General features: G+C 39.0%; 2 protein-coding genes and 1 pseudogene across 3 annotated transcripts in view; 1 reads left to right on the top strand and 2 right to left on the bottom strand.

Moving 5' to 3' along the window:
• LOC120601087 (olfactory receptor 2A2-like) overlaps positions 1-18,596 on the bottom strand; it is a 53,567-nt gene that overhangs the window by 23,441 nt on the left and 11,530 nt on the right. The window lies entirely within an intron of this gene.
• LOC120601362 (uncharacterized) lies at positions 1,827-1,945 on the top strand (annotated as a pseudogene).
• LOC120601093 (olfactory receptor 2A5) lies at positions 11,098-12,781 on the bottom strand. Its single transcript, XM_039860735.1, has one exon. The coding sequence runs from the start codon at positions 12,669-12,671 to the stop codon at positions 11,739-11,741; it is 933 nt and encodes a 310-aa protein (XP_039716669.1). The 5' UTR covers positions 12,672-12,781; the 3' UTR covers positions 11,098-11,738.

Consider the following 18,596-nt stretch of genomic DNA (forward strand, 5'->3'; position numbering starts at 1 on the left):
TAAATTTTTGGAGTGTAGAAAGTTACTGGAACAGTTCTTTAAGAACTCATGACTTAGAAAGATAGAAGGAAATAAGGAAGGAAAGAAGGAAGGAAGGAAGGAAGGAAGGAAGGAAGGGAAGGAAGGAAGGAAGGAAGGAAGGAAGGAAGGAAGGAAGGGAGGAAGGTAGGTAAGCAGGCAGGAAGGAGAGAGAGAGAGAGAGAGAAAGAAAGAAAGAAAAGAAAAAAATAAAGATAGAAAAAGAAATAAAGAAAAACAGGAGGGAAGGATCGATGATGGAAACAAAGACAATAAAGAAAAGTAAAACAGAAAGACAGACTTATTTATTTAAACAAATTTAAATTAATTGTCTGACCATTAAGCTAAATTCTCACTATGACTTTCACATTATGGAAGGCGAATATGTAACCAGTGATTACCTTCCTAGAGCCATTGACACTGCAATGGAATTAAGAATTATTACCCAAGACAACATAGAAAACAGTCAGGAAATATGGACTGTCTCAGAACAACATATGTCCAAATATATGAAAGAATTACTGGATAGTAGAAATAATCTGTAACACAAGAGCTTAAAATGGAAGGATCCATGAAAAGAAAACAATTTTACTTTCTTCAGCAGAAATCATGACTGAGTTATATAGTATCTAAGTCCATATTCATGGGTTGTAAGAATTAATATTTGAAAATATACAAAAACTCAAAGTTATCTATATAGTCAACGTAATCCCCACCAAGACTTCAATGGCATTTTTTACAGAAGTAGATAAAAATCCTGAAAAAGAGAACAAGAAATGTCATAGCCTAGAACGAAAAATGAGGAGGAAACAGACTCATTTTGCTTTAATCTAATCCTTAATAAGTGTAACACGCATTATCCCTGAAAACCAAAATACAAGAATTTGCTATTGAAACCAAAAAGCAGTGGTTGACCTCAAAAATAAGAATTAGCAAATACTTTAAAAGCAGACAATAGAAACAAATTATTGACAAACTGCTAACTCAGTTTGTACCTTCACAAATGACAGCATCAACTAGTGGTAAGATACTCAGTCTGTGAATTTTACAATAGCCTTGAGAAACAAGATAATATTGGGAAATATGTGACTTGAGACATTTGGGAGCCTCCCAAAGTCCACTCAAGGAGCTTTGATACAATCTCAGGGTGGCCGGAGGTGTGACAATGACCCAAATGTAGTCAGTTGAGTGGGCCACCTGTGTAGAGAAAGACTGCAGGAAAAAGGAAGGAGATGATCAATACAAAGCATAGAGAAAGGCTAGAGAGGCAGCAACGGTCCGTGCATCTGTAACAAGCTTCAGGGAAAGCGAAGCCTCACCAGCTGGGATGAGGATTCTAGTCACCTGGCGATGCGATGTCCACATCCATAGACGGCTCAGGGGACTAGTAATCAATAACCCTGATCAGCCCCTCTTCCTCTGATTTCATGTTCCCCATTCAACCATTAGGTAATGAATTATCTTCTAGACTACATATTTCTACAAAGAAAGATGTGTTCATCAGCAAGTTCTTTGGATATTATGCAGCTGCATTTAAAAATTTAAATAAATGAACATTTAGCTATTCTGGCTTATGCATTGTCTTATTGTGCTTTGGATGGCATGATGCAGTCCTGAGTCAAATTTCCAAACTAGGTCTGAAAAGAGGACGAGACACTAAATCAAGGTAAATACATTGAAGACAGACTCAGGAAAATAAAACAGATCTTCTCCTAACGGCAGTAGATGAGATGTCTGTTTTCTTATAAGAGTTGTTTATAAGTGGTCAAAAAACATCAACATAGATGTAATTTAAAAGACACATTTAAGTCTACAGCCATGTTACCTTGAATAAGCCCAACCACATCTGATCTCGCAAGCTAAGCAGGGACGGGCCTGCTTAGTACTTGGATGGGAGACCGCTTAGGAAGACCAGGTGCTGTAGGCATAAAAAAAATTTTAAAAATAAGGGATTGTATGCTGACAAGGACCTTGCAATCTGTGAGGTCAACCAAGGGTTGCCTCGCATAAAAAATAATACATACATACATACATAAATACATACATACATAAGAGATTTAAAAGTCCTAACACATGACCAGAACCAGTGCGTAATGCTGAGCTCTGTGAGGTTTTTACCGTGAAGATGCGGTTCTGGAGAAAGTGAAGGATAAATACAAAGGTGAACATTAAACATAAAAATCCTAGAAGAAAATTTTGAGTGTTACTGACTCTCATGCTTCTCCGAACTCACGGCACCAGCACCGAACAACTCAGTATCTTTTCTACACTCTTTCCATCTCAGCATAAATACTTATCCTCCAAGATACAGAAGATCTAACACATTCAATGAGTACATTCTAGCGGCCTGACACTGTAAATGCTACGCTTCTTGAGAGATATGTAAAAAACACTGATTTACTACCCATTCGGCTTCATTTCCATCGCAATAAATATGTTCTCATATATTTAAGATAAATTGTAACTGTATTTACAGTAACTAAATGCATAATTTACACAATAACGAACACAGTAATTCTCTTGAAAAGTAGCATCTCTCCATAATACACAATACCCTAATTTCTTTTGGGCAGGAAAATTATTCCATAGGTTCCATCTAAATCCATCATACAAAAATTTCTTCTTTCTTCTTTTTGTGTCATCTTACCAAGTAAATACTTCCTCACCAATAAATATTGACCAAATACTAAATACCTTTATAAAATTTGTCTAGGAAATCTGCACTGAACTCTTCACATAGATTACGAATGATGAACATATATGTTTAACAGTAACGGAAAGTATTTCTCTCAACACGTAAATAAAGGCAGCCAATAACAGAGTGACTGTCAATAAAAGCCTAGACGCCACAGCACCTGTAAGAGGAATTCATGATAAATTCCATAAGGCCACCTGCTTAGCGCCCACCTGGGAACCAAGGACCTCAGAAGGGGAAGTTTCTATGGGAGCTGCAGAGCCTTCACTTCTGTGCCTGATGGAAAATGGGGCAGAATCCTCTGAAAAGCAGGTCTGGTTCTCTGATGGGCTCAGCCTAGTTGGCAGCTCCTGAGGCCTCACTGGAGGGCAGGCTGGGGACGCGCTGCATACACCCTCCTCCGAGAAGGGGACACACGGCAACGCTCTTCTTCTATGTCTGCTCTCAGCCCGGCAGCCACACAAGCAGGAAACACAGCCAGCCACAGAGCACACCGCTGAGACACCACCAATCATTACAGGCCCTGGGCACTTGGCATCATTGGAAGTTTGTGAAGCCCAGCACTGCCCAGGGCCCCAGGACAGCTCAGTGAGCCCTTGACGAAGCAGAACCAGTGTGACAATGAGTAAGCTCCTGGCATTAACCTCCGTAGTTCAGCTCCTCCACTCAGTGTCCTGGGCCCCTGGTTTGGCAGCAGAGCTGGGATGAAAGGACCCAGAGAAACTAGCTGATCACGCATCACCACCCGAGTGTAGATGCTGCAGAGAGCTGTTATGGAGGCTGTGGGTGGATTGGGGACTCTAAAGGGAGGCCCAGGTTTCCCACGGGGGCTTATTAGAACCTGCCTGAGGGAGGGTTGTCCAGGGCACACAGGCAATGTTGGTAACCTCTCATGTCTACTGAGAATGGGGAGATTCTGAGTCCAGTTCCTTAGAGAAGAGATATCAGGATCTTCCTCAAGGCATCTTCTAACAGAAGCTCCAGTTGTCTCTGGGCCTGGGCCAAGATTTGCTACCTAAGATCCTGCAGGGGGAAGCTGTGAGGGGCAAGGGAGGAGGGGAGAGGGCAGAGGTTGACAGGATAGAAGGGGTCAAATATGTGGTGAAAAAAGAACTCTAACGATGGGAGGTAAACACACAAAGTAAATATATATACGCCTTACTGTTAACGTGTATAGCTGAAACATCGGATTTCCTAAACCAATGTCACCATAAAAAATAAAGAAAAAATAAATTTAAGAAAAAAGCACCCCATAATATTTCTTTGTACTCTACTGTATTTTCATACTGGACATAAGGGAGTCAAAAGGGTATTTTTAAAATCTCCTATCAATCGATCATGTAATTTACAGATAATTAGTTCACTGTGGTGACAATAAGTTCACTGTGGTGTGATTCCTGACTATGGGGCTATGATTTCAACTTGGGGCAAACTGCGCACCGTTAATTAAGATTTGGGCACATGTCCACTTGTACTCCTACTCTACTTTTCCACTGTGAGAAGAAACAGGGAAAGGAATATCCTCCATTATAAAGAAATCGGCATCTGGGTTAACCATGATTATCTTGTGAGTTTTGTGACGGTGATTCATTCCCTTCTTTCCAGTTTAACTGATAGAAAAGTACTTTCTGGACCTAGTGAGCTGATGATCTGGACTTAAGTCCCTAAGGTTTTTCTCAAGAAAATTTGGTTTTATGACATTTTTGACTTTCCTTTTTCCCTTTTTCAACTTTAACACTCTATGGGACTAGATATTCAATGGCCCTCTTAAGAGAAAATAACATTCGCTGATACATCAGTGACTCCTAACTTTTTATGACGCCATGGATCGCTTTATAAGCCAGTGCTACGGATCTCCTTGTCACTGTCCACTGCAGTTCACACACACCACAAATGCACACCAGGATCCACTGAGCTCCTGGAGACTGTCCTTGTGTCCCTTAGAGCTCATAAACTCCCAATGAAGAAGCCCTAAACCAGATAAACGTTGATGCTCTAATTATGATTTCACAGTTGGATCAACAGGATTCCCATCGAAATGGTTAACCACGGAAGGTTAGCATGCTCATTTCTGACTCCATTTAAGAATGAATTTTATTAAGGACTAACTATCAGCCCCTATTAAAAATAACACTCATTCCTTTATTGAAATGACAATATTTGTTCAATAATATAAAACACGATGCAATTAAGCAGTTTCTCTTATTCCCTCAAATTCCTAACTGTTCGCCAGTGTTTAACTCACTAAAGCTTGACAGAACTTATTTTTTAACTGTAGGGTTTAACTTACAATCAAAACATTCCTATAATTGTGCTAGAAGCCTTTACTTATCTCCAAGTTTTATTGCTTTTCAAGTAGCTGAGGACCTGACTATATCTCTAAAGAACATTAAAAAATACAATTTGTAAATGATATTAATTTACTTCATACTCCTTAAAAACAGTGTGGTTTTCTTCCATTAGAAAAATAAGCAATAAAACTCTTAAAATTTTGTCTATGTATTTAGTCACAAAAGAATTGAGTGTTCATTTCTTTTTCCCCTTTCATTAGGAAGAAATCTTGGCTACTACATAAACACCTCACTTAACCTTTTTCTTTGAGATTATAGTAATGCACATGGCACTCTACATAGAGTATCAAGAAATTCCTGTTTGAAAGTCTATCATCTGAGATTTGTTCGTGGCAAGGATAACCAATCAATAATAAATCATGTACGTTCCCTGTTTTCTTTCCTTCTTACTCTCCAAAGGATCAATGAGATGCTTGGACTTTCTATAGTTTATTTATTTCCTTTTTTATCCATCACATTTTCATGTACTTGTTCCTGTAAATATTCTCTTATAGAGCTCCTTTATCTCTATTTTCTAAAAACAACTGAGAAGCCTTTTTAATACTCACACATTGTGTTAGTAGTAGGTTTGGCAATCCTTCCAGATTTCTACAAGAGGCTTGGTTTTCCCTTTGAAACTCCAAACGAGGGGGGCGGGGGGAATAGATCGATTTCATGGAGGGGATAAATAGGAAAATGTATAGCGAATTTTTTTTTTTATCTCAGATTTAGAAGATTGTAAAGTTGAACAAAGTATTCTGTGGCATCTAGAAATGCTGGTCCAAGATGACGCAGAGGGCTGGATACTTTATCTCCAGTCGATCTAGCATTGAAGAGTAAAAACAGTGACTAGACCTAATTTTCCATAACCAAAGAAAGTACAGACTTTCATAGGCTGATCTAGGGTTCTCTGTTTATGCCCACGTCCTTTATAGAAGCTCACCAAGCAGGAGAAAATAAATTATTTTGTTCAGGAAGTATTCTCAATGAGTTGATCCAGACCAAAAAGTCTTGTTCCAACATACTGTTTATAAGTGTTGTGGGGAAAAAATGTGATTAAATAAGTTTGAAAAACACTGTCTAAAAATTGAAATAGAATTCTTTTTTGCCATAGGAATTTTCAGAGTTTCACTATGCTAATAGGAATTGTGAGCCATAACGTGAGGCAGCTAATATGCACTACTTCTCAAACTCATCTTTAAAGCCTTCTTGAAGGGCTAGTGGAAACCATTTTGGGAAATATGGGGTTGGATCACAGCTTGATGAAGATATTATAATGGGGTAGTTTTCAAAATCCTGGTCCATTTGTCCAGCTGCGTCACAATTTCCTACTGATGATATTTTAAGACAGATTTCTGGCATCAACCCACATCTACTGAATCAGTAATCTAACGGTGGGACAGGAGATATTTCCAGTTTCAATAAGTGTCTTAGATAATTCTCATGCTGCATTGGGTTGAGAACCTCTAGAGATACCTTCCTAGGTTACTGTCACTCTTGATAGCATAATCTTTTCATAAAGCTCTATTATCAGAATTCCCTTTGAGCAATCTTCACTTCTGAGTTCCTGAGACTACAGATCAGCGGACTGACCATGGGATTGAGTAACTGTGAGACAGGAGGAGATATTTCTTTTGCTTCATGGGGTTCCCATATCTTGGCCCAACATACAAGATAATGGCTGTACCATAAAAGAGTCCAACCACAGAGGTGGGATGAGCAGGTGGGGAAGGCTTTTCTTTGACCTTCCCCGGACTGGACCCTGAGGATGGCCCAGAAGAAGCACATATATGAGATTACGATTGATGAGAAAGGTCCCGATAGCATGGAAATGGCTCCCGCCAGCACTATAATCTCATCGACATGGGTATCTGCACAGGCGAGATCTTGAAAAGCCATGATTTCACAAAAGAAGGTTTTTAATAAAGTTTTATAGCTTTGTGCTTGCTCTAGATATTATATATACATTATGACATTCGATTGATGTCGCTTTTGAAACCAGTTTGAGTGAAGTATGGAAACCTTACTTCCTTTTGTGTCACTTTACTCCCTCCAATTTATAATTGTATTCAATATTTCCTCTACATAAATTTAGCATAGCACCAGACAATGCTTAAATTTTTGTCGGAACCATCAAACAGATTTAGAAAACTCAACTTTCCTATGGAAAGCCTATGGAATTTACTCATAATTTTCCTTACCATGTTCTTTCTTTCTTCCTGATATTCCAAGTTTCCTTCTTTTCTGTTTCTTTTCTGTTTAGAGAATTCATTTTTAAAAGGCAGTTTCGTCATTTATAAAATTCTGTGTTGACAGTTTTTACTTTCACTGCTTTAAGATGGTATTTCATTGTATTTAGGCTTCCATGATGTTCGGTAAGAGTCAGCTATAATCCTATTGCTTTTCCTTCTAAAGTAATTCATTCTTTTTCCTGGCCAATTGTAAGGCTCTATTTATCTTTCATTTTCAGTAGTTTGACTAATATATTTCCAGTGAAATTTTCTTTATATTTATTCTGCTTGACTTTTTCTGAGCTTTGTGAATCTGTATGTTGATATAGCTCATCAGATTTTTAAACTTCTTGCCATGATTTCTTCAAATAATTCATCTGTCCTATTTTTTCTCCTTTCTCCTTCTGGGACTGTAAGAAAATTCAGGTTTCTCAGACCTTTTGAGCACTCCCTGCAACTCTATTTTGCTCTCTTCGGTGCTTTCCATTCTTTTGTCCCCTCTACTTCAGTTTTGATAATATATATTGAGCTGTATTTGAGTTCATCAACTCTGGCTCAATGTGTCCGGTCTTCTATAAAATATATATATAATTAGCTATTTATGTCAGTTTTTTTAGGAGAAGATTTAGAATGCTCATTTGATTTCTGTTAATGGATTCTTATTTTCTGATGAAATATTCCACTCTCCCATTCTTTATTTGACCTCAGGTATACACATCACACATGCTATTTGATTTAATCCTGTGAATTGCTTAATATGTTATCTCTACATTATATGTCTGGATTAGAAATTTAGAGACACAAGTACATTCCTACAGTCATTCAGCTGCCAGCACAAGAATAAATTATACACACAAATACGTAATCCACTACTCTAAGTACTGAATATATGCCCCTTGTCAAAAGTTTTCAAAGTGCTTTCTCAGGCTTCACCTGCCTCCTGAACCCTCACCATCTCTCACCAGTCTCATGATCATCCAGATTCGCTAGTGATATTTCCCTGGGCGTGACTCACGACATCAGAAGACAATAACATCTCTCTCTCCTGCAGTTAAGAGTCTTCATATTACAGTTTATATGAATCTAATCTCAAAATTGTTTTCAAAATGTTACACTGTCACATAGTTCCAGGAATCTTGCTAAGTACTGTTCCACTGGCAGGTCGGATAAGAAGGTATCGAAATTATTTTTCATTTCTCCTAGCACATTTACATCTGTATAAAGAATAAACATGAGTATTCTAGAAATGCAAGTTAGTTCTCTCAAATACACTTTACAAGCAGAAAGCAGTACAACTAAATTAGGTGACCTCTTTGTTGAGATAGAAGAATCCAAAATGTAGAATTAGTGTGACACACATAGCACATTCTCTTCTTGAACCTGATTGGTAATGATAACCAAATGAGATAATATAGTCTTTATAATTCACTGTTAAAGTGTTGAAGGTAACACCTTTAACGATAGTAGCTACATCTCTGGGGTACATGGTAGACTGGATAAAGCTCCCGGCCGCCATGAAGTCCACACCTTAATCCCAAAAAGCTGTGAATATGTTGCTTCCTAGGGCAAAACGAACTCTGCAGACATATAATTAAAAGAACTTGAGACGCAGAAGTTATCATGAGTTATCCACAGGGGACCACTATAATCGCTAGAGTCCTGACAAGAGGGAGGCCGGCGGGCAGAGAGGAGAGATCGCCTACGCTATTGGCTTGGGAAAGAGAAACAAAGAATGTGGCTGAACACTGGAAAACGTGAAGCACAAGGAAGCAAACTGCTCCCTGGAGGCTCCAAAAGAACACAACCCAGCGGACCTATTTTAGACTTATGACCTCTGGAATTACATGTCTATTGCTCTAACCCACTACATCTGTGGCAATACATTCCAGCAGTAATAAGAAAGTAATATGGGAATGGTCAGGCTCTATTTTCAGTATGTTATGAAAATGAACACATTTCTAACTTCTGTGGGTACCCCAATAAAATTCAAAAAGAAATTAAAGACTTCTGGTGTTTATGTGAGCATATAGAGATTGGAAGTCATCACACTAAAAAATTTCTGAACTGAAAATGAAAAACTTCATCATTAAAAAAGAAATGGATAAGTTGCACTTCATCCGAATTAAAAAATCTGCTCTGTGAAAGACACTGTTAATAATATGAAAAGTGAAGCCACAGACTGGAGAAAAATCTTTGCATATAGAGAAAAACTAACTTGATTTGGAAACATACAAAGAATTCTTAAACTTCAACAATAAAAGGAATACCTCAATCAAAAAAAACATTCCTAACCCTCTACCAAGTACCTCTTCAAAGAAGAGATACAGAAAATAGGCATATGAAAGGATGCTCCACATTGTTTACCATCAGGGATATGGAAATTAAAACAACAGATATCACTAGGTACCTATTAAAGTGGCTGAAATCCAGCGTTTAGAGCACTGACTGCACTAAACACTGACGAGGATGTGGAGCAACAGAAACCTTCAGCATCGCTGGAAGGAATGCAAAACCAATGGCAGAGCCACTCTGAAAGGCAGTTGTACAGTCTCTAAAAGAATGAAACATACTCTCGCCATGCAGCCTACCAATTGCACGACTTGGTATTTACCCAAAGAGGTGAAAACATATGTCCATATAACACCTGCACACAATGTTTCGAGAAGCTACATTCATGAAGGCCGAAATTTGGAAGCAATCAAGATGCCCTTCAGTAGCTGAATGGGTAAATAAATTGTGGTGCATCCAAACAAGGGAATAGCGTTACGAAGAGAAAGAAGCCAGATGCAGCACTCCGGTGGGGGACGTGGATAATGGGGGAGCCTCTGCATGTGTGGAGTCAGGGCTGCATGGGAAATCTTCGTACTTTCCACTCGAGTTTGCTGAATCTCAAATTGCTCTAATAAATAAAGCTCATTAAATAAAAATGGGCAAAAGATATGAAGAGATACTTCACTGAAGAAGATATACACATGGCAAGAAAGCACTGTGAAGACACTCAATATCATATGTCACCAGAAAATTTCATATTAAAACAAGAATGAGATACCACTGCCCATCTATTAGCATGGCAAAAATCCAAAACCCTGACAGCGACAAATTCTAGCAGCATGTGGAGCAACGGGAATTCTTATTTATAAGAATAAGAATACAAAATGAAACGGCCACTCTGAAAGTAATTTGGTAATTACTTACAAAACTAAACGTACTCTCACCGGATGATTCAGCAAGTTACACTCCTTGGTATTCAGCCAAAGAAGCTTAAAACTCATATCCACAGAAAAACATGCACACAGACGTTTATAGCAGCTTTATTCATAATTATCATCACAACTTGGAAGTTACAAAGATGTCCTCCAAGAGGTGAATGAATGTACAACCTGTGCTATATCTGCCCAAGGAAATATTATTCAGCAATAGAAAGCAATGACCTATCAAGCCACACACACTCGCGCACGCGCGCGCGCGCGCATACACAAACACACACACGCCATGGAAGAGCCTTAAATGAATATTTCTGTGTGAAAGAATCCAATCTAAAAATGCTAAATACGGTATGCCTCCAACTACAGAACATTCTGGAGAAGATTAAAGTATGCATATGTTTTAAAAATCAGTAGTTGCTGGGCATTTGGGAGCAGAGAATGAGGAATGAATAGCTGGTACACAAGATTTGAGTCTCTGAAAAAACAGCTACCTTTCCCAGACTTTACTGACTGACTTCAGGAGGGGGAAGATCTTTAGCCGTGAGCCTTGCTGGAGATTCTGGGCACCCCTACAACCTCCTCCGGGAACGCAGCTTCTCTGAGATGGTGCACGTATTTTCTGCTGAAGAGGTTTCCCTGCTTCCTCTTTGGAGCCTGTAGACACTTACTCAGCCTGGTGTCTGCCTGAGATCCTACGACATCTCTAGGGGTGTGAAAAGCCGGAGTGCTTGCCTGTAGTGTTTCCACTGGCTCCAACATGGCATCCACACTGCCATTCCTTTCAGTGCTCTGAGTCCGGCCAGGCAGAAAGCAAACTCTCAGGACAATTCTGGAAAAGCCAGAATGCAGTATGTGTGCTCCATTCTTTTCTTTCCCTCTAGAGGAGGAGCCAGCACTTGGAAACTTTCTCTTGATGCAGCCACCTGGGCCAGGGAGACAAGTAGCTAGGGCAGATAAAATGCCATAAATGTGCATACTCACTTCTCTGTGTCTCTTCTAGGCTTTGTGCTTGTCTCGGGTGCTGCAACCTCTTAACTGGTTTCCGCTGTTCTCACAAAGGCAATTTGTTCCATGTATTCTTGTCTTCATGGAGGAACGAGGGCTTGAGGATTCTTATTCTGCCCTCTGGGTGACGTCCTCTGAGATCACCCCCATCTTTGTACCATGCCTCTTCTAGGGGAATCTTCCTGAGTTTTACTGCACCACCAATCACATCTCTCAAGGGGGGAAACCCACTGAACCAAAACTCTACCTTCCTTCAAACTGTCCTCGTCTTCTGCCACGCTCTGCTGAAGGCAGCCTTCACTTGAGCATTCCTTAGACTGTAGACAACGGGGTTCAGCAATGGGTTGAAGAGAGTATAAAACAGGGCAAGGATTTTCTGATGCTCCTCTCGGTCACTATTTTCTGGGACCAAGTAGACCATCATGGCAATGCCAAAGTAGAACCCGACCACGCAGAGGTGGGAGGAACACGTGGAAAAGGCTTTTCTGCGGCCCTCCATTGACCGGATCTTTAGGATGGCCTGAAGGATGCGTATGTAAGAGACCAGCATCAGGGAAAGAGGCCCGACTAAGATAAACATGCAAGCAGCAAGGAGAAAAATTTTGTTGATCCAAGTGTCACCACAGGCCACATTGAGGACAGAGAGGATTTCACAGAAGAAGTGGTTTATTGCCTGGGGCCCACAGAAGGGTAACCTTAGAAAGAGAATTAGATGTACCAGAGACAGGGAAAATCCACAAGCCCAGCAAGCGATGGCCAGGACCGTGCACACTCTCCAGTTCATGATGGCGGTGTACTGGAGAGGATGGCAGATCGCCACAAACCTATCATAGGACATCACCATCAAAATCAAGCACTCTGTATCAGCAAAAATCATAAAGCAATACATCTGCAGAGTGCATGAGACAAAGGAGATAGTTTTTTTGTGTTTCACGAGGTTTTCCAGCATATTGGGCAAATTGCTGGAAGCGTAGGCTATGTCAATGACGGCCAGGTGAGAAAGGAAGAAGTACATGGGGGTGTGCAGTCTGCGGTCCAGCCAAATGAGTCCCAAGATCGTGCCGTTTGCCGTCAGGTTGAAGACATATAACAGGGAGAAGACACAGAAGAAGAGCACTTCCACCTCTTCACTGAGTTGGAATCCCACCAGGATGAACTCTGTGCCCCATGACTCATTGCCCCCCATTCCTCAATGACACTCTCTGAAGGACTGGAGTGTGACAGAAAGTTGGAGCTGGAGAGCAATGGAAATTGGAGTTATCTCACGTGAACTCAGGGGACGCTTGTATGCTTGTCCCTACTTCACTTACTCTTTTCCTCTAATGGTTCTTTGCTTTTAAACATTTTATTATGAATTAATTCAAGTTTTAAGATAATTATGAAGAAATGTAAACAATGCCAGTACAGCTGACCCTTAAACAATGCAGGGGTTAGGGGTGCTGAATCCCTGCACAGTCAGAAACCTGTGTATGACTTTTGACACCCCCAAAACTTAACTACCAATAGCCCACTTTTGACTGGAAGGAAGCCTTATGGATCACAGTCAGTTGATACATACTTTTCACATTATAGTTATTTTATACTGTCTGCTTACAATAAAGTAAACTGGAGAGAGGAAAATGTTATTAAGAAAAACTGTAAGGAAGAGAAAATACATTTACAGTATTCATTGTGGAAAATGTATGTATAAGTGGACTCACGCAATTTAAAAAACTCTTGTTCAAGGGTCAACTATATATACATTTTATAAAAAGTTTTTGTTTGCTTTAAAATTTCATTTTCTCTCTATATAGATAGATACACATAAATATGATATATATTATTAATTTTCTGTGGCCCACTGAAAAGCAAAGGACATTGTACTTCCGATTTATCCCTGAACCCTATTAGTTTTCAAAATAACAAGGATGTTCACTGATCTATCTTCAGTATAATGAGGAGATATAATATTAACATGATTCACTATTCTAAATACTGCATTTTCTACTCTGCTGGTCAACATGTAAATCCTGTATCACATATATTTTATCCCCTGCCTTTCTTGCCATGACACTAATAGTTTTGAGGAGTATAGACCAATTGTTTTGTACAATGTCTCTCAACTGAGGTTTTCCATTGATTACCATTTGTTAGGGTAGAGAATCAATTTTTGGTAGAAAAAGATGTATCCTTCTAATGCCTCTTATAAATACACAAATAATGCTAATTTGTCCCACTACTGGTGATGACAAAGTACGTCCCTCGATTAAGGCAGTGTCTCCAAGTTACCACCATTATGTAATGACTAATCCATCATTTTTAAGCACTTTCTTATTTCACATATCTCGAGGGTCATAAATCTGAAAGAGATGTCAAAAATTACAGTATCCAAACTCTTAAAATCATTCCAGTATTATGAATTTATGCTTCTCGAGTCTCTCTCTCTAAAAATCTTCTGTGATCAGTTTCTACCTATTGAGCAAAACATGATCTCTACTAGAAAGGACACAACTAGAATTGAATCAATTAAATTACTATAAATTCAAAATGCTATAAATAATTCATGTAATTTAAAGACAGTGTTTCTACAGGGTATTCTTAAATACCCTTGAAGATATAGACCGTATTACGAATGTAGAGTGAATGGTGTTACCTAAATGAACTCATGTCTTATACCTGCTTTGACACCTCAAGCTTTCTTATAGGAAAGTTTCCAGAAAATTACTTTAATGAAAAATTAGGTTCCAGGAAAGTAACATAACCTAAGAAGGAAACTTGAAAATACATGCGGCAGCATTTTGAGCTTTTGCAAAATATCACCTGAGGGAGGCATCAGTTACGAAGGCCGTGCCCCTTTCGGAACAATGACTCACGCAAAATTGACAGACGGTCCTAGATCCCGGTGTTTCTCCAAAGACGATAGCATTTGGAAGGGTCTACATAAATGTGCATTAAGTCTGTAAGATAATATTAAGTTTTGCTACAATACAGAAAATATAGTATGCAAATGGGGATAGAAACACTTTGACCTTCTACATTACGTATTTTTGCGTCTGAATTAAAAACTCTTATCTCCAGCTCCATTAACATACTTTCATTTCACTTAAAAATACTTTTAAAAATAATAGAGAAGGTAGATTAAATCTCTTAAGCAACGGAGCACCGACATAGAGAAGAAAGTTCTGAGATAGCCTAAGTGAAATTTCCCCTTGCCAACAGAATCCATAAAATAACAGCAGCTCACGACACAAAGGTCTGGGTGGACGGTGTATGCTATTCTCCACCTGGCCAGTTCTGCATCGGAGCTAGGGAGCTTTATGCTCTTCCTACTCTAGTTAGTGGTATTGGCACTCGTTCTATCCTATCTTATGGTAGGACAAATACTTGTAGAAAATATAGTAATTTCTGAGTCTAATAATTATCAAGATTTGGTGATATTTCAGAAAAGTTCCAATAATAACTGTATTGCAAAAGTACCTCGCATCCTGTTTCAGAAAAGAAAAGATGACTAACTTTCACTAGAATTTTGTTTTTCAACAACAGAAGTAACTCTATCAATGTCTTCATCTGTTAGGTAATCCAAGGTCCTTTGATTTGGGGGGGCCACAGCATAGCCTTATTCAGAAGAAGTGCCTGCATGTGAAGCCTCTCCCATACCTCCCGATTCCTCCCAAAAAATACAGTTGGGTTAATCTGGACACCTGTCACTCAACCATAATGAAAAGTCATGATGAAACAGCTGAGGGAATCAGAAGCTCCCCGCTCAGCAGGCAGAAGCTCCTAGAGCTGGGGTGAGACCGGAACCTGCGTATCTGTTCCATCTGCCTGTAACAGCAACTTCGAGTCAGGAGGGACTCAGGGTATCTTACCCAGGAAGGTCATTCCTCTCCATATAGCCACGTTGCTTTCTGCTGCCACCCTCTTCTACTGCAGCTGCCTGTACTGAAAATCATCTCACAGTGCAAATAAATCACCTCTACATAAGCAGATATAAGTAATGGATACTCCTCACAAATCTGCTTTCACAAAGATAAGACCCTTCAGACGTGGGTCACATGCTATAGGACAGTGTAGCAGGCTTCGGAAGATAAATTTCAGATTCAGCAACATTTACTACAATTGCTGAGAGTTATGCTGGAGAATATGAAGCTCTAAATTAAACCTCTAGGAATAAAGGTTTTATTGAAAATTCACTAATAACTATAAATCCCAGAAGGACCATGAGACATTGCATGTCTCTATTCTCCCTGAGGAGGAAAAAAATATATACCTTAAATTTCTCTCTAGAGGAGAGCAAACATTTGATCTTATTGTCCTCGGGGAAAAATTCACAGGAAAATGCAGTGCACAACCCAGCATCACGCTCTATGCTCACAGATTTACAAATATCTCAAGAGTAAAAAAACCTGAAGCAGACAGCACTAGTTACAGTATTCTGGCCTTTAAAATCATAGCTTTATGAACTCATGCTTTTCTTTAGTTTCCATGAAGGTATATGAGAGGCCGGGACTTTTTAATTGTTGAGCGATAGTTTCCAGGGACCCTGTTAGGGGGTACCACAGATGCCACCAAAATAACTATTAGAACTAATAAATTAACTTGGTAAAGTTTCTGGATACGAAATTGATATCTGGAAATCTGTTGCATTTCTATACATCAATAACAAATAATCAGAAGCAGAAATAAAGAAAACAGTCCCATTTACGATTGCATTAAAAAGTATAAAATACCAAGAGATAAACTGAAACAAGGGGAAGGATCTCTACTCTGAAAGCTAAAGAAAGAAATTGAAGAAGATATAAATAAATGGAAGGGTATACCATGCTTACGGAGTGAAAAGATTAATACTGTTTAAATGTCCTTACTACGTAAATCAATGTAGGATCCAATGCAATCCCTCTTAAAATACCAATGGCATTCTTCTCAGGACATTTACATGGAACCACAAAGACCCCAAATAGCAAAAGATATCTTGAGAAAGAACAAAGCAGAGGTATCACGCCCCCTGATTTCAAGCTAAACTCCAAAGGTACAGTAATCAAACACTATAATACTGGAATGGATATAGTCTGCAGATTAATGAAAACGAATAGAGAGTCCAGAAATACATTCTTCCTTATATGCTCAATTAATCTATGACAAAGCAGGCAAGAATATACAATGGGGCGAAGACAGTCTCTTTTGGTAGTGGTGTTCGGAAATCTGGCAGATACATGCAGAAAAATAAAACTGGACCACTTTCTTACACCAGTTACAAAAGTAAACTTAAGGTGGATTAAAGGCTTAATATAAGACATGAAACCATAAAGTTTCTAAGAGAAAACATCAGCAATAAAGACTCTGACATCATCTTTGTCAATATCTTTTTAGCTATGTCTCCTTGCACAAGAGCATCAAAAGCAAAAAGACTCAAAAGGGACTACATCAAACAAAAACGTTTTGCTCAGTGAAGGAAACCGTCAACAAAATGCAAGGAAAAGCTACTGAGTGGAGAAGATAGTCATAAATGATATACCCTATTTGGGGTTAATAGCCATAGTATAAGAAACTCATACAACTAAACACAAAAAAGTCTAATTAAAAAATGGGCGGAGGATCTGAATACACATTTCTCCGAAAAGGATACTGAGATGGCCAACAGGTACATGAAAACATGCTCAACATCTCTAATCATCAGCAAAATGCAAATCAAAACCACAGTGAGTTATCACCTCACGCTTACCTTTCAGAATGGCTATCATTAAAAAGAAATCAACAAAAACTCTAAGAACTCAAACGAACTCTACTGCCCATCAAAGGAGTCCATTATAATCGCAGACCTGTGGCAGCATATCAGCCTTGACTCATGTTCAATATCTATTTTTATTCCTTCTCCCAAACGCCTATACTTTCTTATCTATAAGTCCTTCCCCTCGCTTAAAATCACATTCCATGGTATTCCTTCCTTCATTCACTCGTTTATTTTTGCATGCAATCCTTCAAAAATATTGCGAGGACCTTACTATAAGTCAAGCATTTGCGAATACTGTTCACTGAGGACAAAGACTACATGATTAGTAGAATGGACAGAGATACTGTTTTTTAAAAGTGTCTTTAATGTTTTAATATTTTTTCCTTTATCTTTTTTTACATAAGTGTTTGGAACCTTGGTGTTTCTCTTAGTAACTTCGGAGATATTAAAAACTCTATACTATGGTCGAATGTTATATATGTAAAATGACATGCTCATCTGGTCTGCTTCGTTCTCCTTGCCCTGGGAGATGAGTATAACATGCTCAGAAATATTTATTGATAGGACATTGTGCATTTATGCTTTGGTCCCGTTTTAGGTGTATGGAGATTTTAAACAAAAAAGAAGTTTAGAGAAAAGGGAGGCAACAGGGAGGTGATGGAAAGGAGAGACGGGGAGGAAGAAAATACAGCTGCCCTACATTAAATTCCTTCCTCACTATTACAAGTTTTTCTGGGAGTGGAAAGGGACAAATAACTTAAGAAAGGGAAAATCGAATGCTGGATAGCTGTAGATGTAGGGATCAAAACGGCTTCTGATACTTTGATAGGATTTAGATGGCTAGTGTGAAAGACAAAACTAAGTCTGCGACACAATTGTTAAAAGCTCTTTATTCATAGACTTTTGGTGAGGGTACCCATCTACTGTTGATTTTATGTCAGTAGAGGTTCAAATGTGTTAGCAAGGAGAGTAAGTTTTATACAGTAACAAGTGAGAACACTGAGACAGTCTTTGATTGGCAAGCATTCTATTCTGGTGGGATTTTTTTTGACGCTGGAGAATCTAATTGGTCTTCAGGGAACTTTGGAGGTCATTGCTGCAATAGACGTAAGCGAGCGGTGTAAGGACATTCAAAGGCAAAGGCAGAAGAACTGCCTTGGAGTGTTGGGGGTCAGTGGAATTTTGGAGGACCAGCCATTTCTTGAAATAAGTAGATCAATCATGTTCCTTTTTTTCCTGTGTGTATAAACTGTTGTAATAGTCCCAAAATGGCTGCTGCCTGCCATGACAGGTAGTTTGTCACAAGCAAATGGTGGACACCATTCCAGCACGGAAAACTACATACATAAAGTCATGAGGTGACAATCAACAAACAGTATTTCTACTTAAAAAGTGAGAAGA

The sequence above is a fragment of the Pteropus medius genome, unplaced genomic scaffold (assembly GCF_902729225.1).
Source record: "Pteropus medius unplaced genomic scaffold, Ma_sr-lr_union100, whole genome shotgun sequence".
NCBI classification, from domain to species: domain Eukaryota; kingdom Metazoa; phylum Chordata; class Mammalia; order Chiroptera; family Pteropodidae; genus Pteropus; species Pteropus medius.

Coding starts and splice junctions, on each gene's coding strand:
- LOC120601093 (XM_039860735.1), bottom strand. CDS start 12,671: ATGGGGGGCAATGAGTCATGGGGCACAGAGTTCATCCTGGTGGGATTC.